The sequence below is a fragment of the Melanostigma gelatinosum genome (genome assembly GCF_949748355.1).
Source record: "Melanostigma gelatinosum genome assembly, chromosome: 2".
NCBI classification, from domain to species: Eukaryota; Metazoa; Chordata; class Actinopteri; order Perciformes; family Zoarcidae; genus Melanostigma; species Melanostigma gelatinosum.
In genome coordinates, this window is record NC_136635.1 from 23,250,310 (window position 1) to 23,267,688 (window position 17,379).

General features: G+C 41.7%; 1 protein-coding gene across 3 annotated transcripts in view; it reads left to right on the forward strand.

The window, feature by feature from the left end:
• Nucleotides 1-744: 744 nt before the first annotated feature.
• LOC306790542 (FERM domain-containing protein 5-like) overlaps nt 745-17,379 on the forward strand; it is a gene marked incomplete at its 5' end in the record, with an annotated part of 44,210 nt that continues 27,575 nt past the window's right edge. For all 3 annotated transcript variants that reach the window (XM_079286895.1, XM_079286896.1, XM_079286897.1), the window contains one exon: nt 745-846. In XM_079286895.1, coding sequence (XP_079143021.1) covers nt 745-846 — 102 coding nt within the window. The remainder of the gene's footprint in view (nt 847-17,379) is intronic.

The following is a 17,379-nucleotide window of genomic DNA, read 5'->3' on the forward strand; positions in this document are numbered from 1 at the left end:
CGTTTAAGTAATTAGAATATGAAGGTGATTCATTTATCCTAAATGTTATTTATATGACATAAACTGTAATGTGTTTTTTAGCAGCCTGTTTGCTTCTAGTTTTACATTGTTTAAAAAAAAAAGCCATGTCCTTCGAGATCAAATGTTGAATATTAATTCATCAACGTCTGCAGCACCATAAAGCCATTGTTTGACTTGTGGAACTGAAGCCCCTCCACCTTCCACTATGTTATTATTCCCGACCATGTGGCTGTGGTCACGATGAACACGAGCACCAGCCTATTGGAATTTCGTCTCCGGTCGTCCCTTCTGTGACGGCAGCGTCTCAGTCACGGCTTCCTTTGGCTGACGGACTCGCCACTCACCGGCCTCGGCCCGCCCAGCAGCGTTACAGCGGCATGGCAACCGCGAGGAGACGAGGGGGGGAGAGGGTGAGGTGGGGGGGGGGGGGGGGGCACAGTCTTTACCGGACCAGAGAGAGAGTGCAGCAGCAGCAGCACTATTTCCACTCCGCGCTGAGTGAAGAAACGCACCGTTGTGGCACCTCGGCCAGTCAGCGAGCTCTAACACACGGATAAAAAGATGCACCACCGCCGCCGCAGCGCACCGTAGCCGTCACCGCCGCTGACCAGGTGTCGGACTTAACATCAGGGACGTGGCTAACGTGTCAGAAAGATACAACTTGTAGCCTATGTATGTGCTGTGCGCCCTTCTCCCTGGTCCCGCGCGCAGACGACCGAGAAGATGCTGAGCCGACTGATGAGCAGCAGCATCAGGAGTCTGGACAGGGAATGCAACTGCACCGTGAGGCTGCTGGACGACTCGGAGTACACCTGCACGATTCAGGTCAGTGGGGACCAACGTTTCCTGTTTCCTTAAACCACCTAGTAGTGGAGGATGTGCTGTTGACACGTAGCAGGGCGGTGATCAGGTAACACAACCCCCCCCCCCCCCCACCCCAAGCACATCTCTCCCTCCCTTAACCCACTGCAAAAGGATGTGTCACCCAATGTCACAGAATATATACTTGAATGTTGCGATGTGTTTATGTCCAAACGTCAGTCATCAATAGTCTGCAGATGCTGCTTCCGTCAGAGACCATAGCCTATACCTGTGTAGACATCATCATGTGCATTGCGTCAAGGATTGTTAATTAGCACTATGTTGACAGATGGCAAAATAAAACAAACATCTCAGTTTAAGGCTGTTGTCATTTCAGCTGCTTCATGCATGCATTGATATGAATGCATTACGAAGCAAATCTGGATAATCTGATCTCGGTGACGAGGATTTCTGTGTCCTCATGGCTACGTGATACAGAGGAATAAGAGGTTTTTGTCCCATAACAAAGGATTTAGATTCTGATTAGTCTAGATAGAGGCTGGGCATGTCTTCATTTGTCTTAACAAAGCAGGTATCATACCCCCGAGTTGTCAATTTGCCCTTCAGACTGACCCTGTTTGACGGCGGAGTGTCACGTGGATTTTGGACCCCAACAGCCTTTGTTTAGATTAAATTGATGAGATTGGTTGTCTGCTAAAACCTACAGATCAAGTAAACTCATGAAGAGCGGCGTTTTATAAAGAAGCAACCCACTTGCCACATAGAAGACATAACGAGTCAAACTGTCTTGGGACCATAAAGGTTTGAAGGATTTCATTGAAATCAGTTGCACAAACACCACGTGCATGAGCCCACTTCTCTTCCATCACGGAAACCAGTCGTATAAAATGACACAAAATAACCAGTTTCGCTTCTAATGCTGTGGCCTCCACTTCAGTTCTACTTCCCTTATTCTCACTTTGTATTGTTTTGTTTCAGTACATCATTGTTTTTTATTCATTGTTGATACAGTGGCAGAGAAGCATTGATTCTTCTCTATGCAGACTGAGGCTTGTATTGCTGTGTTGTATAGAAAGAACTAAGGAAGTCCTGCTTACTTGGTGTAGATTAGTGTCTTTGCTGATAGGTCTCCCATGTTCTTCGGTAACATAAATGCATTCTGCTCATTGGATTAGTCAGTCAGTTAGTCCCTCACTCAGTGAGTCCCTCGCAGACTTGTTTGATGCATTTCTCTTTATTTCTTGTACTTCTTGAGTTGTCTCAAAAATCAATTGTATTGACATGAATGAAGGTGAGACATGACTCGATTCAGTACGGACTGAGTGTTTATAAGCGAGAGCGGAGGAGTAAGAGCAAGTGATTAATGTCCATTACTTCCCTTTTAAATCAAGTGTGTGTGTGTGTGTGCGTGTGTGTGTGCGTGCATCCCTGCAATGTCTTTGGTGCGGCTGCATCATTGAGAAGTCTGTGTGCATCATCTAACCTGCTATTAAAGTTGCTGGAGCTGCGTTTGAAGCTTGTTACTCGAAGGGATTCCATTGCTGCTGAAGTGGAGGTGACAACAAACAAAGACCATCAGAGCACCTGTTCATTTATAGGATCCGACGGCAAAGGCCAAGCAAGCCTTTCAACGTCTAACCGCTTAAAGTGGCAGCGCTCGGGGGACAGATGAAATGGTGATTTTACGTCAGTCTCGGGTCCCTGCTTGTGCTTACCTTTCAGTTTTAATCTTAATGTTTTACAAGCAAAACACTGTGTCACTTTTTACCTTCTGCCTTCAGGTCAGGTGTGTCTGGTGTTTTTTGATGAGTTGTCTTTACCAAAGCACAGCCTGCACTTGTTCCATCTTGACTTTTGCTCAGCTCCTTCACCGAGTCATGATTCCCTGTGAAATGTTTGGCTCTTTAAGATATGCTGACCCCACCCTTTTAGAAACTGAAAGCACACAGCAGGGACCACATGCTTCATTTCTTGCTTCTCTTGAGAGGGAGCTGTCTGTTGGCATATTTCATTATTTCCACTATGAGAAATAATGAAATATTTCATGATTTCACACTATGGGGCCCTTGATGAAACACAGCTGGTCTAAATGAAAACATAAATAGGATCATCGGCTTAATCAATTGTCTATTGTTTACAAAAATGCCACCATTTATTTCTTGGCATTAGAATATATGAACACAACATTTAGGGAGTTCTATTAATTCTGGTCGACACACAAAGCGTCTAAAAAAAAAAGCGAAGTAAGCCCCGGTGAACCTGTCATGTTTTTCATCTGCATTAAGGTCGTTACAGTGACCTTAGTGGAGCATGACAACACTGTTGATACACTGTTGATACTCTGAGAATGGGAGCGGATGGCTGCTGTCCTTTCCTGCACACCTTGGAGATGTGGCCCAGAATGGAGGCCCCTCGTGGGGCTCAAACATCGTCACACTTTCCATTTAGCTCAATTAGCCTACACCTCGAGCTGCTGCTGTTATACTGAAATCCCATCATAGTGGAATGATGGTCGATATGACCTTCATAAATGGAAAAAAAAATATTACCGCGAAGGCAGCATGAAGTGTCAAAGGTGGGATGTGAGGCAAAGACTCATTTACCTCACCCATACTGTGAGTCTGTCCCCTACATTGTTGCTGATTACATCATAACCGTGGAAGCATGCAAAGACATGTGTTTATTGATTTCTTCTGTTATTTGAAAACCATTCATTCCTCCAGGATATTCACAGGCTTCTCACAGTCAAAATACACTCTCTTAAAGCCTCAATCCAGGATTAATTGGTTGGGGAAAATGTGGAAGATGCTACAAAGGCCGCTCAAAGGCACCATAGAAGCGTTGGGAAGCCCAAGGCAGAGACTTAGAGGTAGCAAGGAAACACAGCATCAGGAGGGAGGGGTACTATGTTTAGCTACGAGATGATGTTACACATCAGCAAAAAATTTGAAGCAATTTTTTGAAACACGATTTTAAAGATACCAGCCACACTAGACATTGCCTGGCAATAACCCGAGAGCTGCGGCATGTAAAACACTGGCCACTTTCTCAAAGTGAAAGTGTGGATCTTCCAACTGTCACACGGCGTTGGACAGGGTGACACGTTCCTTCATTACGATGAAGGAACGCCCATCCCTACACACATCTTCCTGCTGCCAAAACTATCTATGACGGATTAGTTGGTGGAGCGCAGGATATAGTGAATGAGTGTTTTTACAGAATTGTTATTATTGATTATCAGTGTACAGTTCGGGGGGTTTACCAGATTTGTGTCCTATCTCTTTAAATGACTGTATATGTTGTTTATTTTGTGACACTATTCATAATGTGTCTCTTGTTTAGATTGAACCCAATTCAAGGCACAATTACGAGGCACTGTAATTAAAGAAACACACAAATACAAGGATTATTTAGATTAATGTTTTGTTTGGCAGTTACACCCTGGACGGCTTTGAATTATCATGGATTGTAGTTAAGCAGCTCCGGTGCTCCAGTGTTAATCTGCAGTATCTCATGAGACAACTCAGAAGAGTAGAATATGCACCTTAATGCCCCACATTCCACATAGTTACATTTAATTAGTTTATTATAGGAACATACAAAGCTATGTGATTCAAATCATTGCATGAACTATAGGATGTAGATCACACTCTTAATCTCACATTATTAATTGAGTAACATAATGTAGAACAAGGTTTACCATCATGGTAAAGATTGGAGGCAGACACTGTGGGCCATTTGCTCTAAATTAATATTCCTACCGTGAACCAAAAGATGTATATCCAAGATCGAAAACAAGATGAATGATGGAAAACCATTGATCCAGAGAGACGTACCTTATCACTGTGAGTGAGTGGTTCGGTCACCTGGCACCAACTCAGATCCCGTAAAGACCACTAATGAAATTAGGGCCGTTCTTTTGAAGCCAAATGCAAAACTTGGAAGGAGCTCCTCTTGATTTGCGTTACGAATGCGTTATTGAAATAGGTTGCTCTTGTCTCTTAAGTGGTCTCTGTGCACTCTTATTGTTTTCTTCTCAGCATGCACGGCTAAAATTGCAAGAGAGGTTGTAACATATTTTGTTTTCATACATGCAAGGGTCTGCTCTTCTGCTAGTGTTGCCTTCTCCTCTTTACTGAAATAATGTTATGTCAATGGCGAGCATCTTACCCTGAAAGACAATAGGTTTTATCATTTAAAAAATGGTCCATACCAGATTTCATCCAAATACTAACGCAGATGCCTTTTTGCTGTAGCATTTAGATTAACATAACAAAGTGTGTTATTCGTACCTTAGGCTGGTAAGTATTGAAACGGTTCCAATACGCTGAACTACTGCAATCCTTGAGATAATACAGTGCACTTCACCTTCACGTCAGAGAGGATTTTGGATGCTGAAATGGTTACGATACGACATTGAGTATGTTGTTTGTATCCTTTTATTATATCTCCCTGTGATTGACACAGCTGTGTCAGAGCGATGAGACCAGTGATGTGATTGGCTGAGAGCATGTATGTTAATCACCACACCCTATACATATTCCACTTTATTGAGCCATTTGCAATTTGCCTTGCTGGTCATACATGAACAAAACTAGCAGGTACGGTTAGAGACACCCACACAGTTCATCTTCCACTCTATCCATCGTGGTGCCTGCACTTCAAATAAAGCCCCAACAGTCTGCAGCCATGCTAGCAGCTCTGGGAGGCGTATTTGTTCTTTGAGTTAAATGCTTATGCTCACGTCACCATGCTAACATACTCGTAATGACAATGCTGACAGTGCTTAGTCGGGATAATGTTTACCATGATATTAGAGTTCGAGTTCGAGTTATTTATTTTGCACAATTTAAAATAATCAAACATAACAGAAATAAATGAATCACAGTGCAGGAAGAGACAGAAAGCCAACTTGGCTTATTTGAAGCCTCCACCTATATAATAATAACATTTTACAAAATTACAAAGAAAAAATTAAATATGCATGAAATTACATTACAACAAAACAAAGAAAGAAATAAAAAAATAAAATGTACCGGTAATTGTGTCAAGTGTGAGTGAGCGTGTGTGTGTGCATGTGTAATATAACAGCTAAAACAAGAATGACATGAAAACTAATACATGAACAAACTGTTACAAAACAGCAATTAGATGTTCTTTTAGGCATCTTTTAAAACATTTTACAGAGGGACATTCTTTTGTTAGGTGGGAAAAGTCATTCCATAGTTTGGTTCCCCTAAATCTAATTGAAAATTGACCTCTGCTAGTCAGTAACTTAGGAGGATGAAGACGTGAAGATTGACGAGTTGAGTGAGAGTGAACCTATTCATTTAGCCTGTTAGCATGCTAACATTTGCTAATTAGCTCAAAACATACAGAACAGCTATGGCAGATGGGGATTAGTTTAGCAGATATTTGGTCATAAACCAAAGTATGCACAAATAGAAATATTAAGATGGTGCTACATGACAATTCACCAAAGTGATTACAATTCATCCTGAGGACATGTCTGTGTCAAATTTCATGGCAATCTATCACAGTTGTCCAGACCAAAGTTGTCCAAACCAAAAATGTCAACATAGTGGCCCTAGAGGAAAACTTATGGGATCACCAAAGTCATTAGGGTGTATCCTCTGGGAATCATGAATGTCCGTGCAAAATGTCCCAGCAGTCCAATGTTGCAATGGTTGCTCAGATATTTAGGTCTGGACCACAGTGGTGGGCCGACAGACTTAAATTGCCATCCATAATGCCATGCCTACGGCTGATGAAAATCCAAAATATATGCTGTCTTAAGCTTGTCAAATGTGAGGATGTGCTCACTTTTGCACTTTCATATCTTTGAATATGAAACTTTTGGGTTTTTAACTGATGGTCAGATAAAGTAAGGAATTAAAATTCATCACTTTGGGCTCTGCCAACATCTGATGGGCATTTGTCATCAATACTTATGTGATTTTATTGACTACAGTAAATGTGTAATCAGTCAAACAAAGAAATAATCAATAGCTTACTCAATATGACAGCTTTGGGAACCTGGCAGTTACAATTTTGAAACGTGATGCAGTCAGTGGACAACCAACCGACCTGTGATTTGGGCTGTGGATTCTGCCGTTTGAATCTTTGATACGCTGGGACATGCTTGACTGCACTCATTTCACTCAGAAACTGCTGTCAAAATGTCTTTGATCAGGGCTCTCAGTCTCAGCTCCTGTGGATCTGCTCAGCAGCTGATAACAGAAATCAGCTCGGACTGGGAAGCTCCCAGATGTAGACTAAATGGGAAATATTAAAAAGGGGTTCTGTTTGTATTTTTAGAAATCGAAATAATAAGTTTGTTATGGAGTCTGTTAGCCTCTCGCTCACACTGCAGCTAAATAACCTTAAACTGTATGAACAATGGTGCTAAAAACAGGGCTTGCATAATCAGTCATAAAGGTCTATCATAAAGTATTCAGCATATAGTTATTGGACAGACAAATCTGAATAACATTTTCAACTTAAAAAGCTGATTTACTGAATATAGTATTTCGTTCAGTCTCAATGTCGTGGATTCTCAATGGTCCTCATTCATCTTCGTCTGCAGTAAGATTCGCAGTCAGGTTTGAATGGGGGGCTGTTTAGTCTCAGAGGCTCTTGTGCCTCCATGTTCTGTCAAAGGCTTTCACTCTGAAATCATGGCAGCAGAGACGACTGCAATTGTGTATTTGAGGGTGAGCTCGCTGGGTTGTTTGCTTTCCAAATGTGTGTGTGTGACATGGGTGAATATTTTATGTTGGTTGTCTCCGATGCACATGAGGTGTTTGATGAGGTCAGCCTATGTGATTATGTGATGCAGTAGCAGCAGTGATAGGAGAACCCGCCAGTACGTGTAGTACTCTATCTCCCGTTCGATGACTCTTTTATGCTTCCTCTCTTTTTTGTGCTTGTTTTCTCCTGGCTGGCCCCCAAAATTCCACAAAATCCATACTTTGTCCCTTTTCACTTTCATTTCTCCTCCTTTAATCTCTGTCTTTGTCGCTCTCCTCTCTCAGTCAGTAGCACTGCAGCTGAACAGATTAATGTGTTTGCCCTGACTGAACCTGACACCGTTAGACGACGCAGCAAAGACATGCTATACATGACACAGCAATAAGGAGGCTGGAGGTATTTCACTGAAGGCTATAGGCATCACAACCATTGTTAGTAAAAAGGCTTACGTATGCTACTTCGGCATTACTTTGCAGATACAGCGGGTTCTTGGCCTTTAGCAATGCTAGCAGCATGTCTCCAAAGATGGCAGTGTTGGTCAGTCCACCACTTTGGAGATCCCTTAACTTTCAGCTAGTGCCATCATTAGGTCAAAATTCCAATGTCTTTAATTCTTTGGCTCCTGAGCAAATACCTGCAAAACGAATGCCATTAATGCCATTCGTGTTAAGTGCTAATTAGGAAATTTTAGCAATCTGAAACACGAGCAACTAAAAAACACTCCATTGTGTTAGCATTGCACTCCCACAACATTGACAGACACACCATGGACAGGTTTTTCAAAACAATCACAATTGATGCGGCAGAACCAGAGATATCAGCTTTTTTTATTTCATGTTACATTACCCACAATGCAACATGATTCAGATGCATTAGTAGCAGGTTATGTGGTCTCCAGCCACTAGCGTCAAAGCAAAAGAGAAGTGGTCTACAGAGGTCTGGTTAGATCACTTCTTTCTAAGTCTCACAGCCTCACAAAGCTGTGGCAGTATAGACTTGAATGAATGGATTCGGCCCAATCCACATCGGTTGTAGTTTGACATATAGTTAGTGCATATATATAGTGCAGGCTCACGATGCCTGATTCAATAATATAAACGATTAATTCATTCTAATATCGACCATAATGTGTGTACGTTCCCCCATGTTATTCTTTTCTTCTTCCAACTTTCCATGAGAATATAATTGCACAAAGTAATGCTGCCTTTTGGTCTTTTGGCAACATTTAGGATACATATTAAGCATTTGTACTAATAGTAATAGAAGGGTTAGGGTTAGTTTCGCATCCACTTACGGTATATATTAGTCTGTGTGGCCCCAGATGACAGTCTCTCTCTTCTTTGTGGGATTGCTTTCACCAAACCAACCTTATTTTTCTCTCAAACCAAAATTTCAGGAAATAAATAGTCTGTGTCTGTCCCTACACCATCCACAACATTAGGCCCAGCTGCAGTAAGGTGTTAGAGGTACACCATATCTTCAGAAAGCTGCAGAGAGGCTCTTAAGATTAGCAGAATGAATGTGTATTATTAGCCTCTTAACACTGGTTGACATCAGACATCAGCAGAGAAATCCTTCTTCCCCCAGCACAGGTTTTCCAGCAGGGAAATCTTTAAGGCTTTACAGAAATAAGAGAGCAGTTTCTTGTTCTCACTGAAGTCTTTGCCACTGCTCCTCTTCCTCTTCTTTTATGTCAACCTTGAAAGGGGAGAAAGGGCTTATTTTGGGGGAGGCAGAAAGCCTGCTGTGGGGTTGAGGACGTCAGCGGAGAGGAAGAGTTCAGGCACAGCGGTGATTCTGTGTAGACTGATGTCGGTCGCACTGAAATCATTCTGCCGTGATTTTTTTGCCCAGACATGGGCCTCATGTGTTATTCATGATTCAATTCCTTCTGGCTGCAACGGTTGATATCTATTCACCATGCTAATGATGTTTTCAATGAGGTGCTCCTAATTGTGAGAGTGTGCATGTCTTCTCTTCATGTGTGTTATGTGTGCTGTGTAACGGTATTCTTGTGTGTCAGTGTTTAAAACAAAAGAGGGTTAGCTTGCATATCTGATTTGTGTGAATCCATGCATAAATAAAGGATGGCACAATCGTTTCTGTGTCCACTGGGGTGTGTGTTGGGTGCTTTGTAAAGAAAAGGCAAAAATCTTTAATTACACTCGGATGCTGACGTCCTGTTGGGCTGCCTGCTGGCTCGGCATATTACAGACAACAGTATCCTCTGAGTGTGCAAGCTTGTGAATGTGTGTGTGTGCGTGTGTGTGTGTGTGCCTGCAGGTGCTTTGGGAAGGCAGGTTTTACATTGGACAAGAGGAAATGGAGATATTACACCATACAGACGAGTGTAAAGACTCCAGGACTCTCGCGATAGCAACACACTGTGTCTGCAGATTACTCTGCAGCAGAGGGACAAAAAGCAAATGCATGAATGCGTAGAGATGAGATGATGCAATACGACATCGATTTGAAATATGTAAATTCTATAACTTTTATGATTTTTAGAAGTATATGACAATATACAATGCTGGGATTATTTCGTTTTTTGTTATGTGAGCACTTAAAACATGCCTGGGGATGGACAGTGGTGTCTGTCACAGCTACACTAATGTTTTTGCTGTTTGTTAGGCTCACCATACACAAATGTAAGAGTGCTTCCGTCTGTGCGGTCAATCCAGACCGTGTGTTGCGGTGTGTGTGTGTGTGTATTTATGTTGTAGTTGTCTTGTTTGTTGTCTCCTGGGAGTCTGCTGGGAGTGGGCTGTCTGCGCTGTAATGTGGGATGAAGCTGCACTTCCTCTTGTTGGATCCACAGAGACTAGGACATGTGCAAAACTATTATTTGGTTAAGTAGTTCAATACAGCTGGTGTGACTCATGTTCATTGCTCTAACACACTGCATATCCTAATTGTATTGTTTTCTCCGCCACAAAATGAAAACTCAGCTTCTCTTTCTGTCGGTTACATTCTTGATTCAAGATGTGAGCCAGACTCTCGTGTGACAACAACCTTTTAATTTCATCTCATCTGCCAGGACACATTAGCTTTTTCTGTGGTAGCTGAGCCGTAGCTGAAGTATTGTGAATGTCAGTGCTGAAGTCTCCTCCTGGAAAAAAAATATAGGAAGTAAAACAAGCCTCTCCAGTCCTTCAGACGTCTGGAATCAGATTTCATTCAAGAGTTTGACCGGGGAAAGAAAAAAACCGGGGCTGCAGTTTGCGCTGATATAAATTGAATCTAGGCTGATAAATTATTCACAGGGCTTCGTAAAAGAGACGCTGTTGATATGCCGGCTTTTCTTAAATCTCTCTGGTTAGTCCCATGTGTTTCATGAAGGAGCAACTGATATTTCTGCAGTATGAAAAGCTTCAGTGTATTATTTTATTCTTGTTTGAATGTAGATTTGTAGGATTACTCATGAGGAAAGTTGGGTGGCTTTGGTAGTATTCTTGCTCTTAAATTTACTCCATCTTGATGTGATGGTCTCAACTTCTTTGTGATACAATATTCTGCTGTAATCCTGAGGATATTTTTGCTTTCAATGCATCAAACCTCTGTCTATATCTTCATAAACTTAATAAAAGTAATCAAACTTCTGGCACTGGCCTATGTGGCACTGTCTGCTCTGCATGTGCATTTGTGCAATGCCAGATAGGAATTCTCTTTACAGTACAGCAGGAATATAGTGTTAAAGGAATAGTTTGACAGTTTGGCAAACTCACTTTCATGCCCTCTTGTCGAGATTTGTTGAGAAGATTGATACCACTCTGAGACACAAGAGTATCTTCTCATCTAACTTTAGGCAAGAACACCAATAAGCGTAATCTTTCAATAAGTTAATGTCTCCATGCCGGTCTAATGGCATTTTATCACGTACAATGGTTCAGAAGAATGCATTGGATCTTTCAATCAGAGTTGGAAAGATGTGAGGTAATTTAGGAGCACATAGAACCTAAACAAAGACTCAATCCATTCATATGCTCTCGTGCCTTTATCTTCCTTATGCATTGTTTTTTGTGACTCTTACAACCAACTAAAAGAATGCAATAATGGTGAATCAGAGCAGATGATGTTTTACCATATTTTTCACAGGCACTATGTTAAACAGGAGGGGTTCAGTCAATAATTATCATTACCAAGGGCGAAGCCATCCATCTCCCTCCCCTCCATATCACTCAGAGCAGTCTGGATCCCCCTCATTGTACGCGGCTGCACACTCTTTTTTTGCTCAGCTCCTCACTCCACAAGTCTGCTGCCATCTATTTTTAAACTCTTGCTATAGTGGAGCAACTGTGTGTGCGTGGAATATTAAGCGCTCCTTCTCTAACTGGCTCTCGCTCACCGCCTCTCTAACTGTGGCTAACTGTGTAGTCATCATCGGCTCCCTTCCATACGCAGAACGGTCACACACTCCAGTCAAGTGCCAGCTTGAGCCCTCGCTTTTTCCTCCTGGCTCTCTTGCGATCCCTCTCGCCTCTCCCTCTCCTGCACACACAAACACACAATCCGTCTGTTGTCTTTCAGCCTTTCATCACCTTTCTAATATTCCCTTTGTCTCTTTTCTGAGCTTAGTTTCTCCATTGCCTTCTGGAATGGTAAGCAGTGAGATCAGTGAGCAGACTGGCTAACAGACTGCTTTGTAATCTGATGACGTCTTGGAGAGAGCTGCTGTTCTAATACGCTGGACTGATCATCACTGCCATTCGCTGAGTGTGTGCATGTGTTTCTTAAAACTAGAAGAAGGAAGAGGCAGCACAGGTCTGCATGCCATGAGGGAGCTTCTTCTTCTTCTTCTTCTTCTTCTTCTTCTTCTTCTTCTTCTTCTTCTTGGCTCTCAGAGAGGTGGCCAGCATGAATGACTCACTGAGAGGGATTGATCTCGCGGGCCTGATGTACTCTGCATATAGCTGCTGGCATTTTGTACAACAAACTGTTCCATGTTCGAAATAAATGGCTATTTTGGATGTTTATGGACCAAGCTCTTCTTTCAAAATGCAATTGTCAAGGCTCAGGGGTAATATTTTGCATTTAATGTAGGAGCTTGTGGTCATGCAGGCAGCAGTGAGTCTTCTTGGTCAGAAACAGTACTGTTGAATATAATTACAGTTGATTTAATATGTGTAAAAAACATGCTAAGTGCCGTGACTTTTTGAGCAGCAACTCTTTTGACATTATATGTCAAGTACAATGCAACCGATAGTTGATGTTGATAACAATATATGACATTTCCTGCACACATGAATGCCAAACAAACTGGTCTTATGCTTTTTTTTGTGTCCTGCTCAGATATACAAAAAAACACAGACACGTGTGTGAAGGCTACACATTCGATGAGAAATACAATTCAGGCCAAGGCAATCTATTCAATGATGCATTCAAAGATGTGAGGTAATTTGTCTGTCATTAATTAAGGAGGTATATAACCGTAGGAGTTGCAAAGTGGGAGAGGCCACTGCTTGTGGAGGTGTTTCTCCCCATTCTGTATACCCCTTTACATTTTTTCTTTCAATGATACCCTCGATGTTCCAAAAGATAAACTTTAATGTGATTAAAAAACTGCATGCTTAATCAAAGTGCACATCCTAAAACACCTTCACTTCTTCCTCTTAAGTGACAGCACATCTTCTATGATTTTGTGGCCATCAACAAATGAGAAGAAACTTATTGTTGAAGGAGAAAAATACTCTGACATCTACATCCACACAAGACAATATTAAATCCATTAGATTATAGCTGGAGAGGTTGGCTCATCTTCAAGTGAGGAATCAAGTGAATTAACACCCAAAAGGCTCTGGAAACCTTCCAGGGCAGCAGCTCAGCTTCTCTTGGTGCTGTATGTATGCGCTCACCCTGCTTTGCTGACCCGTTGACCTGCTGCACCACAGTGCTTCTTGTTGTTCCTGGAACACTGAACGGATGTTTCAAAGCTCGGTGAATTTGAATTATATGTAAGTATAACATCTGTATAGTGTGTGTATGACTGCCCTCACATGGTTGATTTTCATGCTTTTTACACGCTGAATGACTTATTTTCAAGACATTTTTGAGCATATCTCTGGTGCTTTTATGGAGGAACTCAGTTTTATTGATATGATTATTATAGCAACTAATCGATGAGTCAACAAAATGTTGCGTCGACGAAGAGTTTCTCATCCCTCATGTGTATAGTTTTATAATGTAACTTATTCTAAAAAACTTCCCGCTCAAAGCATTTTTTTTGTCACCTGAAATGGTTTCAAAATGCTACTTATTTCTTATATAAACAGGCATCTAATGAGATTCCCGAGCTGGGTTTCTGGGCCTCAAGGACATCAAGGCAAGGGCACCACTTCATTTCCATATTTTGAAACAGTCAGGCTTTAACTGATGATGGGATGCAGGCTGCTAAGAGCTGTTTTTTCTCCCCCTTTCTTTGTTTCCCAAACTATCTCAACCCTGTATTTCTCTGTCTAACTCCAGAGCCTCATCTGGATCTCATATCCTCTATATCAAAAGAATGAAGAGGTTCTCTGCCTCAATTAAGGGTGAGAACTGACTCAGAGGAACACATAATAGACAATATGAAAACCTTTCGGTTTGCTCTACATGACTAATGTGATGAAAGACAGCGGAGACTCATTGGCAATGCAGGTTTTTACCTATTTTACCCAATCACTCTCCACTAACCAAATTCCAAACATCTGTTTGATTGGGAGATTTACTTATGCACTACTCTGGCTGAGGATTTGGGCAATCCCAAGTAACGCTTTGAAACCATGAGTAAACCTGTCTAGGTGTCGAGGTCATAGTGATTCAGCTTGTAGGGCTGAATCTAACGTGGAAATCCTTCTTCTTCTTTTGTCTTTTTCATGAAGCAAAAGGCCTGTTTTTTCAATGTGTTGATCCTCCCAATACGTAAGAATATCATGACGATGTATCTTCTATCATACTTCTATTACAGCAACATAAGAAGCTGTCGTTAACTTCATGCTGCACACACTAGCTTGATGAGAAGTGAGTGAAGTCAGACGTCTCTGCACTAGCGGCTGTGTATCATCTTGTCGCGGCAGTACCACGTCCCAGCCAGCCGGCCCGCTGACTTTCCTCCGCCCTTGGATTTTTTGGAGATGCTGGGGCACCACAGGTCTCCATGGCAACAAGATTATTACATCACTACTCTCCAGCTGCTGTCGTCAGGCTGGTGTTTGGCCAAGCTCTGCGGCAGCCCAACAGTGACTTCACACACTCGTCACACACACACACTGCTGCGCATGTCAAAATCCTCACTACTCTTCAACAAGAAGAGCATGACCATATGTTCAAACGTATCAAGATTCTGATAGCAGCTAGCCTGTCTCCATTTAGGATTCCTTATGTTGAATTCAACTTAAATTGTAAAGGATGCGTGTTTGACGGCTGGGTGCCGCCCTCTCTCAAGCATCCTGTATTTGTGGGTTTGAGCCATTATACTGCAGGGAGATTCTAAAAGAAATTCATGCATTTTGAACAGCGTTCACCAGAGCTAAAATGCTAAACATTGAATGGTTCCAGCTTCTCAAATTAGACTCTTTGCTTCTTTTCTTTTTTGTGATTAAAGGAAATGGAACATATCTGGATTTGGTCTGACAAAAATGGCAATTTGATAGATGGGCTCTAAGAAATTCATTTTCACACCATTTTCTGACATTTATTGATCAAACAATTAATTGTTTGATCTTATAAAGAAAAAACATTATTTATTGTCGCCCTACCTGAAACAATATTGAAGTCCAGACAAAATGGGAAGAAGTGAAGGAAAAGAAAGCAAGAACAGGACGACAGCAATACATAAATAAAAATAATAAATCATGAAAAAAACCAAAATAATTTTAAGGGGAACTATTAGTGATACAAAAAACCCAGATACCTGTAACTGCCTTCTCCACTTGTAGCCTTCTTTACCCCAGTTTGTTTTTTGCCTTGGGGAAGGTTAGTTCTGAAAACGTTTGGCACAGTTTAAATGGGGTTGACAGTCTCTGTTCGCCCAATTTAAACCGTGGACTGGTCCCTGTAGATGCCTGTGATAGATGGCCACACGAAAGCAACTTACCTACAGTCGTCTGTGACGTGCTCATACAGAGGATGTCATGAGGTTGTGATTGCATCGGGCCTGTCATTTGCGAAGCTTCAACACAGCTCGCTCTCTTTCACTAACCCCTGTCTCTGCCAGCGACGTTGTTTCAAGAAGGGCGAAAAATCCCCCCTGCATCATTCATCAAGTTGCCATTATACCGACGATGACAGGACAGTGCATCCTAGAGGGCCTGATGTACTTCCTGCTTCGGCAGAGGTCAGAGTGGCCTTGCTGCCTGACTGAACTCTCTCCGCTCTGACTGTGCTCCTTCAGGTACTGAACATGAATGTGTGCACAGTGTGCTGTCAGCTCTGGGGTCTCACTAAGAGGAGAGGGTTGAGGACAGATGTGGAAAGAGGATTGTTAGACAGGCAGGAGAAAATGCATCTCTATCTGATTACTTGACAGAATCTATCGTACAGGAGCCCCTGACTTATCATTTACATTTTCCCTGAACTCTCTCCTGTATGTATGGCTCAGCTGTTGTGCTCATTAATTAGTCAGTTAGGTCTGACTTTGCAGAAATGTTTGACCCCGGTTTCCTGCAGTCCTACCTGGATACTTGCACGGACCGTTAATTTGCTCTTGTGGGGATTAAACCACCATAAAAAGTGCTTATCATGAGTTCTGGATCAAGACTGGTTGTTCTGTATGTGATTAACCAGCCACACTTCTCATCCAAGCAGCATTATTTCCTTTGTTCAGTTTCAGGTGTATGTCATTATTTAAATCTTTCTTGTTTTCTTGCTGAGATGAGATTTGGCAGATAAGAGAAGCTCATAAAAAATGTTCATCCAGGTTGCCTCAATAGGCTCAAATTAATACTGTAAGCATTATGTGCAGCAGTGAGTACTTTTGGGACTTGTTTCCCCTGGGTTTCACATGTCTACATGAATGTATTGGTCGACATCTAATGGTTTTCCATGAATTCCACGAAATTTTAATTTCAATAAAATCCAAACATGATAACCCCTTTGGTAGTACTATAAGAAAAGTTACAGGATCACCAAAGGTATTAGGATTCATATATCAAATGTTGTGCCAGCTTGCAGATGTTGAGATATCAAATAAATCAAATCAAATCAAATCAACAAATAAAAATAAAACAGAAAACCAGTCTGTATTACAAATGCACTAGTTAACAAGTTTATTTTGTATTCGGGTCTAAATGTCAGTCTTGCTAGCTCTCCCCTCCCTGAGACATTTAGAATGCATCTTGAAGTCAATTACTAACTCAAAGGACCAATAATTGCTCTGTTCTTTACAGAAAATAGATAATAATGATACCCGGACCTCAAAACCCAATTTCTCTCTCAATGAATATTTGCTTTTATGAACAGACTTGCTCTCAGTCTGGTGAGCTATTTCTCTCCAAACACAATTTGTTCACGTGACATTTGTTTGATATTGCTGCAGTGGAGCAATGATGACTGCGTCACAAGCCTGACTATCACTGAGAAACAGATCTGCTTTAAGGATCTCACAGAATGTTTTAGTGCACCCAGTCTACAGGATGCATGTGCTCGACAGCTCAATCTCTGTTCTCCTTTAAATGAAACATGAATACTCATTGGTGCTATGCACATCTGGCTTTAACAAGGCTTCTTGATGTGTCAGTCATCCTGTCTGATGCAGTGCATAAAGAGGAATTATGTTTGCTGTGTGAAGACAAGTTCACACTACTTTCAAAG